This window comes from Seriola aureovittata, chromosome 2 (assembly GCF_021018895.1).
Source record: "Seriola aureovittata isolate HTS-2021-v1 ecotype China chromosome 2, ASM2101889v1, whole genome shotgun sequence".
Lineage (NCBI taxonomy): Eukaryota > Metazoa > Chordata > Actinopteri > Carangiformes > Carangidae > Seriola > Seriola aureovittata.
Genome location: NC_079365.1, coordinates 23764624 through 23781181, shown reverse-complemented (window position 1 = coordinate 23781181; position 16558 = coordinate 23764624). Strand labels below are relative to the sequence as shown.

The window sequence follows — 16558 nt, the reverse complement described above, 5'->3', positions numbered from 1 at the left end:
GGGGTGTTTTTTTTTGAGAAAATGTGAGGGAGAAATCAGCAAAAGAGGTGAAAGTATGATTGGTAGAAAAGGTGAGAGAGTGAAAGGAAGGAGGAGTGAGGATGACAGATATAAGGAGGGAAGATGGAGGTAACGAGAGAGAGGGAAGAGCATAAGTGGGAGCCAGAAAAATGACTGAGATCAATGTAGACACTTGCAAATAGAAGAAGAGAACTCAAACTGACTTCTGGTAAGCCTAACATGCATTAACTGCACAATTTTCAGGGTTAAAAATGGATACTTCAAAAGGGTTTGGGCTGCTGCGTTTATCAACAAGCCTCGGAGCGGGCGAATTTGCGGAGCAGACTAATTGCTGATGGCAAACACGAGAAACGCTGTGTGTTTTGCGCCTGTTTCTGTGATTTTTAGATCGCTTGATCTGACATCATACAAACACACAGCACAAGAGATGTCAGGTTTTGATTAAGCATCAAAGAGAGCTGCATGCTAAGCAGTCCTGTTACATCTACTAAAATGCACCTCAAACCTTCGCTAATTGCCTGTCACTCAGTATATAAATCTACCTTTTTAGGGCAGCTAATTTCTCATTTCACATCCCTACTTCTCATGCCCGTATTAGGCCTTACTGTGCTTTTCCTTTTATCAAGTGATGTTCCTGAGCTTTACTGAATGTGATCAGTGAAGTGAACTCAGCGTAAACAAACTTCACATCACCACTGTCCACTTTTTCTCTTCTTACTCCTGACATCCAGTCTTGTAAAGGAAAAAGACAAATGAGCCATTTCTGTCTGTCTAGGTATTCGTTGAACTGTTTTTCTCTTGAACCTTAATATTGTGCACATATGTTTAAACATTTGACTCCCCCGAAAAATTGCACATCTAGAATTCTGCTGCTGAATTTTTAATGTCATGTATAATAACCCCTGGGAAGGAGCTTCAGAAACTATAGAGGATTTATCTACATATCGTTGGTGAAATATTTCTATATTAAACTTGCTCTATTCAAGTGTTGCTTTGTCAGCCAGTTGGTCCACCACCTGCCATGTAATTTAGTGCAGACATTCATTATCTCCAGTAGATTAATCCTTATGACTTTGGTGATGCCCTGACTTTTGCTCTTGTGTGAGCATCAGGTTGACATTTTAGCTTTTTTGTGAAATGTCTCCATAGCATTCAGATTCATCATCATGAAATTGTATGCAGATATTCATGGTGTCAAGAGGATGAATCACAATGACTTTGGTGATTCACTGACTTTTCACTTAGCGCCTCCCGCAGGTCGAAACTTTCACTTATCCAGTGAGATTTCTCAACATCTACTAGAGAGATTTACCCAAAAATATTCTACAGGTATTAGTTTTACATTTTTGGTTTTTAGTGAAATGTTTCAACAACTACTGGATGATATTCATGGTTCCCAGATGATACCTGCTAAACATCAGCATGTCAGCATGCTAACTTTAGTATTTAGCTCAAAGCACCCATGTGCCTGAGTACAGCTGTATGACTGTAAACTCTTTTGTCATTAACCCAGTAGGTGGCATTTTTGTAACTTTTTACGCATCAGTAAAGCAACAGAATAAAACCACCTTGGTGTTTTCAAGCAATTATCAGACACGTGTAACATCTTTGCACAGGTAGGAAAATTTCTGATATTAGTCTTGGCCTCAAAAAACCGTATCGATGCATCTCTAAAAACGTTAGGCTGTTGATCGTTCACACAGACACACGTTCATATAACCCAAGAAACACGGTATCTAAAGACATCTTAACAAAAGTGAACCATGGCATTTAATTTACAGTCGCACTAGATATAAAGCTCTTTGGTTAACTGTAGAGTGAGAGTTAATTATTGAATTATTATGTATCTCTGTCCTCCCTCAGCTGCTCTTATGAATAACATTACATCTTGTTTGTTTGATGGCATCGTGGAATGAAAGTACATGTTGAGAACCACCAGAGCGATGGTTGTGATGAATGTCATTGTTTTCATCGTTTGCTTTCAACTAGTTTCCGTGAAAGCCACTCATTATACAGAATTACAGCTTTCACAAAGGCACAGACTTGGACATTTACAAGAAAGCCCTTTTCTCAAGATCAAGAACAGGTCTCAGAGGGTTCAAATACTGCTGACAGCGACTAGAGCAAAAGGATGGAGATATGAGGGGGAGGGAGAGAGAGAAAGGGGAGGAGAAGAAGGCGGGAGTCAGTGCCCAAACCCCTGAATGAAACCAAAGCTCCATACAAAACTTGTCTGATTAGCATTGTGGAATTAATCTCCTCCAGCTCTTCTGCTCTCGTGGGATCCTGAAAACCTGAATGGTTTCTTCAGCACAGCGTTGGCTGCCGGCCTATCAGCTATTTAGGCTGCAATCACAGTTGCAAATACATGAAGAGCCAACTTTTAGTAAATCTGTATCAGAGCAGCTGAACACCATGTGGGTTTTATATCTAAACCTGTGTTTGCAAACGCCTAAAATTTTGTGAGGCTAAACCAGAGGGTCCACAAGATGATGATGGGAGCATCGTTCACTGTCTGCGTTTCTCTGTCTACAGTTTACCTACCGCCTTGGTGCACTGGACATCCTTTCCCAGCAGCCAGTGCAGCTCCAAGTTTCCCTCTCCCTGGTAGCAGGACTGCAGCCGCTCCTTGATGCGCGTGTTGATGTCTTGGATGGTGAAGACACAGAGAACGGAGTGATCCGGAGGGTCGTGGTACTGCTTCTGCCCCTTGGAGAACACAGCAAAGAGCACGTCCTCCTGAGCACTGATGTTGAGCGACTTTGCCAGAACCCTGCCGGCCTTGGCCAGGTAAGCCGCCTGCAGCAGACGGTACTCCTCGCCTCTGTGTACACACCCTACAGGAAGTGACACATAGGAGTGGAACTTCGTGTCACCTTTGCACAGGCGGATGATGCGAGAGGTGTAGAACAGGTCGCCAGGGGAGCCGCCTGCAGGCATCCCGTTCTCTGGAGTCTCCGGCTGGACGGTCATGAAATAGACAAAGCTGCCGCTAGCGAAACCATAGATATAGTAGATGTCAAAGTGCGGGACAAGAGCCAGTGTGTCTGAGGGGATTTTGATGAGTGATGAAACAAAGTCAGTGTGAAGCTCATAGTCCAACATGGCGGAGGATTCTGGGTCACGAGGCAGCTTGCGGCTGGAGATAGTTGGGAAGTAGTCCTGCTTGCCTCCAACAGCTGTGCCGATGTACAGAGTGGCATCCTGACCCTGCGAAGGCACAACAACCCCATACATTGTCCCTGTCTGGTTGTCACTGGATAGGTAGTGTTCTTTCTTATGTGTGGGCTCAACCAGGATGAACAAGTCATCCAGCCTCATCAGCTTACAGACGCCCTGGTAGAGGCTGCCGCAGGCCAGCAGCCGGTTGTGAGAGTAGTCGATGAGCAACAGTTTGTTAACGTTGTCAGTAGAGGCCAAAGGCTCGGAGCAGGGCTGGACAATCAGCGGAGGATAACACGCTTTGTTGTCATACTCTGGCCCTGTGTCATGGGACACCAGGAGGGTGAGATTAGCCGACAACTTGTAGATTCGGTTGACAGCTCCGACGTACAGAGCCCCAGTGGACTGATGCACAGTCAGGTGGTTCAGCGACCACTCCCTCCTCTCTGATTGGAAGGTGCTCACAGTCTGTCCCACAGTTGTCTTTTGATTCACAGAGATTAGAGTCAATAGCCACAGTGCCAGGGGCCATGACATGACCTTTAGGGGGCCGTGACCTTTAGTGAGGCCGCAGTTAGTCCATCCTTTATCTAAGCACGTTCCCATTCCCACAGGGCTCCAAAAAATACACAGCTCAGACAAAACGACTGGGTGTGTGTATCAGCACAGAGCGGGATTGCACTGTAAAAGATGAGCTGAAGTGCAGTCTTGTCCTTCGTAAGTGATCTTCACATCATTCTGAAAGAGAAAAAGAGAGACATTTGTTTTAAAGATCCTTGATTCTTTCAAGAGTGAAATAATGCTTTCAGGGTATGATTAGACACTTCATCTAAAAACCTTGAAATATATTGTCTGTGCTTGTTTCTCCTCTATCTCTGCTTAGTCAGACACATAAGACATCAAAGAAACAAGTAATCATTTCTTCAAACTGTCTCCCCATATTTACCAACCCAATAGATGGTCCAATATTCCCCCTATCAGCAGGGGAGCTCATTATATTCGCCTTTCTGTAAGAGAGAACTAACTGCGGCCTATTACTTGAACAAAGCAGTGACACACTGTAGCTGTGCCTTCCCTCTGTTTGGGTGGCTAATTAAATGATCCAAATGTATTAATTATGCGTCCATATTTTTGGGCTGCCTGTTTTCCTTTCTCCCTTCTGCCTTTTTCGTTTAAATGGTTGAATCCAAGAGGAATTAATCACTCTCCACTGCAGCCGACATTCCTAAATTAATCAGGCTTTTTCCAGGGATGGAGGGAGTCATTAGAGATTCAGAGCCAGGCAGCGTCAACCCTCACTCTTCCCTTTTTAATTTCATTAGCGCATTTTATGGAGATATTTCCAGGGGACAAACAATGTCTCTCAGACAGATGATGGACTGAGGGATGGATGAGTTACACACATGGCAAAGGACGTGTCATGTATTCAGACTTTTTGTTTCCCTTGTCATAACTGTTCGTGAGATGTAAGTCTTACTCTGATGCAAGGTGCTTTTAATGTAGATGAAACAAAATGAGCTCATTTGGAACAAAAAACACGTTTTTATCTCAAAATAAAAAGACAGAAGGCAGAAGGCATCGTAGATAAAGTGGGTTCACATACGCTCTTACTTCATCGAAGTCCATTAATGGAGTAATAAAACTGTCTGCATAGGAGGACAGGCCATAAATTAAGACACCTATATCATCCACTAGAAGCTTCTCCAATCTAGTTCCCAAACATTGTTTCTATCGCCCCCTTTGTCCTCTCCATCACAACGCCAACAGCCCCTTCACACTCTTATAAAAATACCTTTTTAAAAAAAAATCAGTTTACCCCCCTCAGTGAATGTCTTTTATAGATATCCTGCCAAATGCTAGACAGCTTTAGCTCAAAAGCCTTTTTGGCTGGAGCTAACGTAAACAGGGTGTTTTCTCAGCGAGATTTCCTGGTATAAGTAAAGGTTAAATGAAGACAGCCATGTCAGATCCTAATGCGGGGGTCATGATGCGGTGGGTGCTCTCCATTGGCTGACTAACAGGATGTCCGGCTGAGTTGAGCCGGAGCCAGGGATGGAACGGATGGACTGACACTGTGCTGGCTGGGCCGACTCCAGCTCCACTCCAGCATCTCCTGTCCATCTGTCCCCACCACACTCACACCGGGGGGAGAAGTCACTCGAGTGTCTCGACCTACTCTGCTCAATTTGGCAGGCTCAGTGTGAGCAACTCTGCCAGTAATTGGCCACCGAAGAGTAATATCTTTCACACACTCTATGGCTGCATTTAAATCTGAAGTTCAACGTTTGCTTTTCTTTGTTCCATTCTTCATACACAACATCTCCACAGACCTATATGAATCAACCTTAGTCACGGTTTGCCTTTCACTGCTTCAGCTATCTCTGCTTTAAATGTTGGATGAAGGAAGATTCTTCTTTTTCTTTTATTTTCTTGACCATTTTTTTCCGTAGCGGACACAAAAAAACTGTGTTTGCTTTTATTAGTTTTCAGAAAGCGAGAGATTTGGCAGGACATGTTGGCTCTAATATTTACAGATTCTTTATTTTGGGCAAAATTGTGTCCAGCAAATTCCCTCTGAAAATCCCTCAAATCAGCTGCTTTGCAAGCTGATGAGTCCTTGAACCAGTTTCTGTGTTGATGTTACCACAAAACTCATCCATCTGCACTTTTAATGTGAAAACCCAATGAAAAGGGTATTCAGGCATTTTGAAAAGTTTTCACAGGAAGCATTGACATTTCCATACTTTGATGGCTTCTGGGTGGAGTAAAATATAAACTCATGCTTGTTTTCATTAAACAAATAGCCCAAACCGGTAGTCACTGGGAGTGTGTAGTGTCTGTACTCTTTTTCTAAGTCTTTCTTCTGCCTGTTAATGAAGGCAGCTTTCGTGTGAAAGGGGATGCTGGAATGGGATGTAATTCAGTGAAGAGCTGTTTGAAAGTGGGCCTGTTGGAACACAGAAATCTGACTCATTCCTTTGTGCTGCCACAACAACAGCCAGAAAAGTGATTTTGTCTCAAACAAATCAACTGGGGCTGTCTCTACTTCATGGCATCCAACAGAATCTCATTACTTTTGAATTTTTCTTGTTTAAATGACACCGCAAGTTTCCAGGTGAAGACCTCTGGTGTGATTTGCATTGTAATCTTGTCAGAACCTCAAGCGCTGTCCTCTTCCCAACTGGAAATAATAAATAAGATGGCTCTCTTGAGTTTCCGACAGCAAATAGCAGAACAAATGATATTTGGGAAGACGGGCTTGAGTCAGTCATGACCTTAAACAACAGACACCAGCAGTGCCACCCAGAGGTTAATTCAGTGTTGAGAATCTCCAGTCAAACCCCCAGAGGAATTACAAAAGACGGGAGAAAAAAAAACAACAAGAGAAAATAGGAAGTGCTCGTGGCAAACGGACTTGGGCAAGCATGCAGGCAAGCAGCAGCCTCGTCGTTTCATTCATTTCTGTTCTGCCGGCTTTGGTCACGTCTAAGGCGTGCAGTCATGCTGCTCAGTGTTTACCCTGGATTATAGAGACAGCTCTTCGCCCCGCGCAGTCCTCCCTGCTGAATTCTCCGCCTCGCCACTCAGACACGCTCCAGCCGAGACGTGACTCATTCACACTCACACACAGGAACATGGTTTGCTCAGGCCTCTGGGGACACCAATCACAATCACAACGCCGACGAGGGAGAAGCCAGCCTCTTGTGCTCCACAGACGCGACCCTTTGACCTGGATCAGTGGATCAGTGGAACCGAATCCATCCTTTGGGTTCAGCTGTTAACGGGGTGAAATGCTGTCGTAGCTTCTGTAGCGCCCGGTTAGGCATGATTCATGGGACAGAAGGGATGGTTAGCTTTTTTCAAATCTCTTGTTTGTTTGACCCATCTGCCTTCAGAAATGAACTAAAATGTTCATAGGGGATATTTCTTTGTGAGGCTGTCCATGTGCCTCATTTTCACGACTCAATCAAAGCTGAAAGTGTGAAGCTATGCTCCGTCAGTGACTAACAGGCACCTCAGCAAACATTTTTCTCGTGGTAAATTTACAAATTCTAGAAAATTCAAATGAGCTGTTCTTAATAATATCACTGGTGGTATTTAGAAACCTCATTACTTAAATTTTGTGTTGATTTGCACATTTTCTGTTGTAGTGATGGTTGCACTTTTGTGGGCGGAGACCTAAAAGGTTCAAAACACAGCAGATGACGTCTTTACGCCAGAACTATCTGCATTCTTAGTATATTTTTCAAACACCAGCACAAAGATGATCCAACATGATCTTTTCCCTTATAAAACAGACAGATTTAGCACAAGCAGCATGGTGTTAAAGTTCATCTTGTTTACCTTTTGGATTATAGATTTGTGTGAGATCGGGAGCACTGTTGGCAGACTGTGCCATGATCTTTCCAAAGGTCAGAAGAAGCATCTCTGTTCTCACACTTAGTCAACAATGGGAGTCATTGTCGCTCGCATCAGAGGTGATAAAAACATTTTTTTTTTTTCGTTGCTGTTGTTTTTTGTGGCCTAGATTTATAAGGCTGCACAAAAGCAATAACAGTATAAGACCATGGGGGCGGAAAAGTGTCTCAACTACACTAGTCATAAGAGCTTCTGTGCTCATGATCACAAGCTGGCTGGGCAGAGATGTGTTTTTTGTGTCAGTGGGCTTTTCGAAAATGGGTGATGGAAGTTTATAGTCTAAGTTTTATAAAGTTCCTTCTTGGGGGTGATTTCAGATTGGCTGAAAGAGTTTTTGGCTGCAGCACTTCTTGTTTCTGAACTGTACAATGTTTGCACCTACAGGATGTAATCTCACATGGCCTGATGGGATACTTTTGTCTGGGGTTTTCTGTGAATCCACATGGACGAGTCATTGGGGGTGGGGGCCGGCATTTTACACATTACACATGAATGAGCTGGGAGGGCGCCAGCCGCAACAGAACGTGACTTCCAAATGAATAAATGAAGGCAATTAGTAGATCTGTTTACAATGTTGTGGAGACAGAAGTAGGTCAAACGTGGCAGAGACAGGAGGGAGGAGGGAGCCAGCAAGCCAGAGCCAGGGGCTGTCGCGGGTACCTACAGTGATGAGTCGGGGAATTAGGACATGAAAATGCCGTCTTTATTAACGATGACTTTTAAATGAATGTCATATTGAATCACAAGGGACCGGTAGGGTTTATTAGAAAAAGCAGTGTTTTGTGATCAGTCCACCGTGTTTTATCTGTGGCTGCGTTGCGGAGGGGGGCAGCCCTGGGCGATGGGCTCCGCCTCGTAAGGCCTCTTCACAGAAACACAGACGCGGGCCTCAGAGGGCATAATGTGTAGCATGGATGCTCACACGGCAGATACCCACAGGATATCTTCGCTTTGAAGCCACGCAGTGAAATTTTGTGACAGTTGACCTGTGGTTAATTTCCATCATTATGTTCTACATTGTAAATTCAAACAGCGGTGCATCCTCCAGACATTTCCCTCAGACAGGGAAAAGAAAATCTTACAACCTGTATTTAGATTAATGACACTAGCTTTTTGTGATGTGAGTATTCTCTGGAAATCATCTGAATTGCTGTAAATTCATTTCAGTTTTGTTGGCAGTTCCTCTGGCACGGTCTGTGTGTGTCCCGGCTCGGTGTTATATGAACAAAAATGAACCATGATTGTCCTTTTTTCATTCTTGTTGTTCAGTTTATTGGTCAGCGCAGATATTGCAGGCTTTAGGACTCTCTAGCCGGCCACTAATCTTGATGGTAGAGTAGCTGAGGTTGTCTGCGGGGAACAGTAAAACAGCACTATGTCATCGCAACACGCTCTGCTCCTAATAACTGCAGGATACTGTGAGGGACCTGGGCAGAGGCAAATGTGACATAGGGGACCAATTCCAACACATCGCCACAACACAGTCAGCAGCCTCCTCTGCAATGCATGCCATTATCTCAGGGCATATGCATTATACATGCAGATACAGTACTATATCTGAAATTGCTGTTAAGAGCAGGGACCACATGAAGGGCAATGCTGCCACAGACAGATTTAACCATGCATGCCTTTCTCCTCCCATCCCTCTTCACAGCTCTGTCTCCTCTTCCATAAATCTCATTGTCGTTCTTCCCTGGTTAATGGTGACCTCAAGCAAGCTCCTCTCAACTGCCGAAGCCCTCGCGTTGCATATATGATGAGCATGGAGGGGAAAGTCAAAGTGACCCCCAGCGCTGTGATGAAAACCCATGCAGCTCGAGTGCAATAGAGGGTCTTCTATAATTCAGCGACCGCAGAAGAAGACAGCGAGCTCCGTTTTCTTTGGAGCCACACAGCATGTGCATGTGAGCCGTGCTGCAGCAGCTGCCCGGCACCCCCTCATCCTTAACATCACTTAAGTGCAAGAAGGAGAACAAGGAGTAAACACAGGAGTCTGGCCAGGGCTCAGAGTGATCTGTGGAAAGTGCAGCTGAAGAGAATAGAGAATGAGGGTAGTGAAATGTGAGCTGTAGTCTTCTGCTCTGAGACAAGGACAGAATACCTCTCCGGTTGTGTTTGTGCACTATAAGAGCACTCTTTTAGCCATTTTTATTTGGCTCAGCAACTAAAAACCTACTACTCAGCCTGTATGGCTAGAATTTTATTGTCTGCTGCCATCTTTTGAGTTTCAGTCTTGACATTGCTCTTAATGTAGAACAAAGCTATATTTCCGCTCACACTGATCCGGTTACAGATGTGCTGGGCTATATTGCTTTTGCATGCATAAATCATGGAGACCTGACAGGGAAAATACATTGCACTTGCTGCAGAGACTAGACCTCAGCAAGTGTATGAATGAGAAAAGTAATCAAACACAGTGATGCAGAACATCCATGTGAAGCTGTGAGGCACATATGTCCATATATCCCACACCACTGCACACGGAAATCAAAGAACTTATTCCAAAGAATCCTGTATGTTTTCTCAGTTTTCTCCCTCTTCGCCCATATGGCTTCATGGGGCGGAGGATGCCAAGGTTGGAGGTAGCTGGCACGAATAATTACGATCAAAGAAATTACAGTGCAAAAGGAACAGCTGCTACCTCCACTGCTGACAAATCACTGTGAGCAAAAGGAGACAGCGATTGACAATGAGCGAGGGAAAGAGAAACAGGAAAGAGGAGGAGAGGTGGTCCATGTTGTACTATTCAAAAACTTTCTCTCTAAGTATCTGCTGCTCCAAAACCCATTTAACATTTAATCCGCAGTGCAGATAAGGCCTTTGGTGGCCACTCACCCAAAAGCTGTACAAATACAAGCATCTGCCCAGATTATCTCAGTCTGCCTCCATGGTCAGCTCCGTTTGTCCCTAATTCTAACCTACTCTGAAACTTTATCCCGTCTCTGACTGTGATTTATTATGAAAATGCACAGAAATTTCAGCAATGTTCAGAAATAGAAATAGCCTGGTTAAAAGAACAGTACCCTAGTGGGCCAGAGGTCTACCAGGACTGCAAACACGGGTGAATTTCCTCAAATAGAAATCCACTGGAAGACAAATGGGGCACAGGTTCCTTAAATCTTTTTTTACAGAAGCTCCTTCAGGGGTGACACATACTGCGAAAACACTAGAGCAACTACAGTGAATACACAGCAGAGAAGATTTCCCTTCGCTACAACCTGTCCCTCTTCATAGGATTTGATCCTCAAATTAAAATTGAATTCTCCAATTCTATTAAGTAAGTCCAGTCCCACCTGGTTTGTGGCTGCCAAGGGCTGAACACTACAGCAGTCTCAGATATAGTCCAGGTGCTCTGGGCTTCTGGGACATGTGGTAGATAACCTGATGGGGACCATTTTGCAGATGTTCCTACGGAGCAACCACACTGGGCATTTATGGAGGAACGAAATGACTTACTGACTTACTTTTTTTGTAAGACCAGCCCCAGCAGCTCATTCAGCAGGTGTTTGCTGTCGTACCAAATCATAAGGGTCTAAAGTCAAGCCAAGTCAAATTATAAATTATACAGATTTTTGTTATCTATAAAATTGGACTTTCGTAAAACCTACATTTTTTAAAAATTGTTAAATTCCAGTAATTGCAAACATGCAGATGCAGCGATTTAGGAAGAGGTAACGGTTTTCATGGGTGTAAACTCCAAACTTCGCGGCATGTTCTTTGAAACTTAGAAGCTGCAGGCGACTGTGTAGATGGTGAATGTATAGATTAGAAATTAGAAATGGAAGGAAATCGAAGAATTTAAGTAAAGTGACACAGATTTGCCATGGCTCTACCACATTATTGTAAATTGTCACATTTTAATTAATGAGTTAATCAGAATGTTCCAAGATTATTTTTTTCTTTCTCATGATATTCTTCTCATAATTTTTTTAAAGCACAATACCATCCAAACCTGATATGAGGGGCTAGTTAAAGCAGAAGCTACACAGCTTTATTGTAAAAAGGTCCAATTCAGTGCAAAAGAGATTCAGATATCTTGACTTTTGTTGTTCATAGCTCCAAAAACACTAAATCCTACACTTCCCATGTACAACTTGATAGCATCTTTCTTAAAAAGCTTCATCCAGAGCGACAGAAGACTTTTCTCTTCGACTGTTTGCGTAAGTTGTGCTGCTCATGACGAGTAAACGGATCTTCATGTGGAGTGTCTCTTTGAGAAAAAAGAGATGATAAATTCTTCAATTCAAAGTTAAAAAAGAATGTGTCAGTACGTTTCCAAGAAAAAAGTAGACGTGACATCCTTCAACTTTGTCAGCTTTTCTTTGTGACCATATGCCGTCTGCTTACACCAGTGCCAAAGAAAATCAGGCAAAACACACACATCAGCAAAGTTATTTCACTGTTTGTATCAACAACGGTGTGACAATCTGGAGGCGATGCGCCATATTGCAAGACCGCCATCACTGCCTGCTGAGCACTGCCAAAGCTGCCATCTGGCAGGTGAGCTGCACGCTTTCCACTTGTACCTCTCCTCCCTCTCACTTCTCTCCGCCACTGTTTGTCACCACCTCTCTCTCCTCTCCCTCACTCCGTCTCTCTCTCTCTCTCTCTCTCTTCCTCTGTCTCTCTCTTTCTGTCTTTATTAGTCTTCCTCACTCCGGCTACCTACAGTATCTATTTCCACCTCTTACTCTCTGCTCTACCTCTGCACCATCCTTATTCTCCACCTTCATCTACCTGTGCATGCACCTCCCTCCAGGCCTGGATCAGACACTGAAACAAACAGAAGCGTGAAGATTGAAAGGGGGATGAAGGGGAGAAAGGAGTGAGGACAACAGCATATCAGCAGTACTTGATGATCTGCTGTGTTCTGTTGTCTCCCCAGTCACTGTTGGTTTAATATCACTGTTTGTGTCTCTCTTCTCTTTTTGTCGCTTCCTCTCTGCTCTCTTATGTATACACTCATATGCAAAGACACACTAGTAAATGCACACACATGCAGTATAACAAGCACATGTGTATGAACACATACAATACATGGACACACATGCAAACACTGACAAACACACACACACACAACACACACACACACACACACACACACACACACACACACACACACACACTGGGGGCTCTCCTTCTTCTTCTTCTTCCTCGGGCTGTAGCATCTGAACAGTCGTGTTTAATCAGTGTCTCCGTGGGCAACCGGGGTAGTGGCTGGGGGAGGGGGTGGGGGCTGGAGATGGGGGGTCTCCAGCTATGGGTAGTAGCAGTGAGCTGCTGTGCACTCACACACCGTGTAATTGTGTTACATACACTAATTCGCCTGATGTACTATTGTAGCGACTGTGCACCGCCTTTGCCCCTGACCCACATCGCGCACCCTTATATTCGAATGACTCCAGAATCAATGTCATGGATTAAACTGGTGGTCATTTAAATTTAAATCAAAAGCTGTTTTTCACAGTGTAGTGCTGTGTTCCTGATTCTTTTGTCTTCCCTTTTTTTTTTATATTTTCTCAAACATACAGTATAGTTCATCAATCTCTGTAGAAGTCTCAGATAACACCTAACTCCTGGCGTGAAAGGGGGGTGGAAATGACAGAGACAGATGTTCTAAATTACTTCACCTACACTGGTCTGGTGTTGCCTTCAGGGTCAAAATAAATGCAGTTTGACTTGCAATTCAAAACTATCATTGCAAAAATATAACGCTCAGCAAATACAAAATCAATGAGCAATCCAACAGAAGCCCATTTTTAAGATTAATATGCTTCATGTTCTCTTTTTATCTAATCTACTGCATATGAGTTTACTAACTGTGTGGATGTGTCACATTAAAGGATGAGTTCAGCCAAATCATAAAAAGCATTTTCTCTCTCAACCCTTGTAGTGTGTATTAAACTACTACCAAGGTCTTTAGATGTCTGCCTCTGAAACACTGAACGGACATTTCTTTGTGCCCTTCAAAGCGTTGAAAAATAGCATTTAATAACATTTCTAACCAGTAAATATGTCCAGGTTACAATGGATGATCCACAGAACCTGGATTACATGAAACTCATTTCTTTTAAAGTAGTTCAAGTGAAAATGGATCACAGCTGGATCTGCGGATTATCCTGAATAAGCAGGACATTTTTGTGGAAGAACCATCAACAGATTTTGAGGTTTTCAAATGTCATTTAAGTGAAAATTGTCATTCAGAAATATTCTGATGTGGTAGCACAAATATCAGAGACAGATAACTTAAAGCCTTGACTTGTAAATCCAAACTTATCTGTGTGGCAAGAAACCACAAGGATTAGCTGGAACATATGTCTTTTTTTTATTTTAGATAAAGTGACCCTTTAAAAATTGGTCTTCTTTTGAGTTTTGAGTGGTTAACCCTTGACTACATTACTAAGACTCCTTAGATGAACAGAAATCATCACAGCCCAAACCCCAGTTTCATTTATTGCTGTCAAATGCTGCAAAAGGGAGAGACAGAACTAATATGGAGATTCATTTAAATTCTAAAATTAGCAGGCAACTGATAAAGTGCCGGAGCGCATGACTGGCATGAACATGCCAAGAGAGAAGCCACTCTCCCTCTCTCTCTTCCTCTCTCTCTCTCGTTCTGTGAGAGGCTTTACCCACTCTGGAGGGGCCAGGAGAATAAAAGCTAGTCCAACTGGCCAGCCAGATAAGCCAAACCAGAAAGAGCATACAGAGAGAAGAGGGGTTCATCTGGTTTGCATGAGGGGGGAGAGTCAAAGAGCCGTGAATCCAACAGCCAGCCCTCCACCGCCCCTCATTGCCCCCTCTCTACTACCACACAAACAGAGCAGGGCTCCAACAAAGATGCACTTGGTCAACAGCATTGTTGAGGCTGGCACTGCCACAACTGCGTGCGCTTTAGCTCTTTCAGGCTCGGGCTCTATCTCAGCCCCTGCCCAGCCTTATCAGGGTCCCAGTGGCTTCTGCTCTGCCCGGGCTGCCAAGGCTGCACGAGCTCCGGCTGCAGGAGACAGGGCAGCAGCAGAGGACTGACTATCTGCACGCTAAACACTTCACTCTGGTATTCTCCTGATGACCAGTGATGGCTGCCACACAGAATAAACCACATGTGTAAAGAGTTCTGGAAAAAAATCTGCGCAAGCAAGGCAGCTGCAGCAGGTTTTGTCTGAGTAGAGTGAAATTTTAACCCACTAATAACGAAGTGATTTGAAGCAAAGCTGCACAGTGCTGCTCTGCCTCCTCTGCCTGTCTATGAATCTGGTACTGAAGCTGAGGCATTTACAGTCGCTCTGTTTTCAGAGCATCAGCCCACATCTGCTGGTTGTTACAGGTGGCCAGTACAGCCATAATTTGATAATTTGCTCATGCAACATTTTGTATCACATCTCGTTTCGGAGTGCACAGTGTCACTGAACGTCTATCACTGCGTCCGAGGCGCGTAAAGTCTACCCAACTTTAGCCCTCCGCACACCGCTGGGCTGCACTACAGCCTGCTGCTCAGCTACAACAGTAAAGGATAGACTACTCACCTTGAAATAAGAAGAGACTCATTCATGAGTAGCGCAGATCCGGTTATTTCGCTGGGGTTTTTTGGAGGCTTGGAAACGTCCCGCATCAATCAGTCAGTCAGTGAATTTGTATGTGTGTGGACGCCAGATAAAGCGAGATAAACTGCCGGTTAATTTATTCTAAGCGCTGCCTGTAAAGTCATCTGGACAGCAGTGAGCATCTCCCCGTCAGCCGCTGAGAAGGAGACGGTATCAAGTGACCCTCCCGCTTCGTTCAGGGATTGATCATTTTCTGTAACAGGCTGCCACATAACCTCTCTCTCTCTCTCTCTCTCTCTCTCTCTCTCTCTCTCTCTCTCTCTCTCTCTCTCTCTCTCTCTCTCTCTCTCTCTCTCTCTCTCTCTCTCTCTCTCTCTCTCTCTCTCTCTCTCTCTCTCTTGCTGTGGATGCCAGTGCTACATGAAGTCACCCATCAGTTCACTTGCACCTCACGTACAGTGTGCGCTTTTAGACCCAACCTCCGTCGCGTCATCCTTTGGCACAACTTGAGCGCAATGCAATACATTTTTATGGCTTTTAGATATGAACTGCTCCCTTCAAAGTGCTCTTGGATTTATACGTTAAGGCAGATGAATATTATTATAATATTGAGAGATAATCAATGTATGTAACACAGATTGAACAGAAATAGCATAGAGTTCAAAATACATATAAAAATTGGATCTAGCCTGCCTGTGTTATCAGCAGCACACAGGATGGAGATAACGTCAGTGTCTAAAACAGGCCTATTTATCAAATTGATTGCTGTCTTCGTGTGTTGTAATGTGTTTGCCTCCCACGTGCAGCTACAGATGTGATGTATTTTTGGTCTGTTGTGTATTTTGAAATATGTATCCACACATCTTCTGAGGTGAGGTTTGGAAGAAGGTGAAAGGAAATGACAGTACAGCTGATTAGTCAAGTCTGTTTGACACTTCATAAAGTAGGTAATAAAACCATTCACACGTCTGACATTGAACTCACGTTATTATTATTTTTCATTCAGAGGTCCAGATAAATGCACACAGCAGCGTTCAGAAGTTTCCTTTGAAATACTGCCATCTATAGGCGGAAAAATGTAACCGCACACCTTTGTAACGCAGAGGTTACTCTGTTGTGCAGACAGAGCCTCAGCATTTGAGTCATGTTTGCTTCCTACATCACGTTAACGTACGTTCACTACACATGTGACAGGGACGGTTGCTTGTATGATTCATGGATTGTTTCACGGCAGCCAGCAGTGTGTCTGGATGCAACTTCCCGCCAAAAGCTCAGTCGGCACTTTTCAAAGTCTTCCTGATGTTTGGGGGGGTGGGGGCACGCGGGGTCCAGTGGCCAGATGTCTGCCCCTCATTATCTGCCGTTTGGTGGGTTGGAGATGTCAGAGAGAGCTACCTGTTTGGGCCGAGTGG

General features: G+C 44.0%; 1 protein-coding gene across 1 annotated transcript in view; it reads right to left on the bottom strand.

Moving 5' to 3' along the window:
- LOC130179731 (plexin-A2-like) overlaps positions 1–15467 on the bottom strand; it is a 74451-nt gene extending 58984 nt beyond the window's left edge. The window contains exons 1-2 of the mRNA XM_056392731.1: positions 15129–15467; positions 2566–3921 (exon numbers count right to left, since the gene is read on the bottom strand). Of these exons, the coding sequence (XP_056248706.1) occupies positions 2566–3789 (1224 nt within the window). The 5' untranslated portion in view covers positions 3790–3921; positions 15129–15467. The remainder of the gene's footprint in view (positions 1–2565; positions 3922–15128) is intronic.
- Between the last annotated feature and the right edge of the window lie 1091 nt (positions 15468–16558).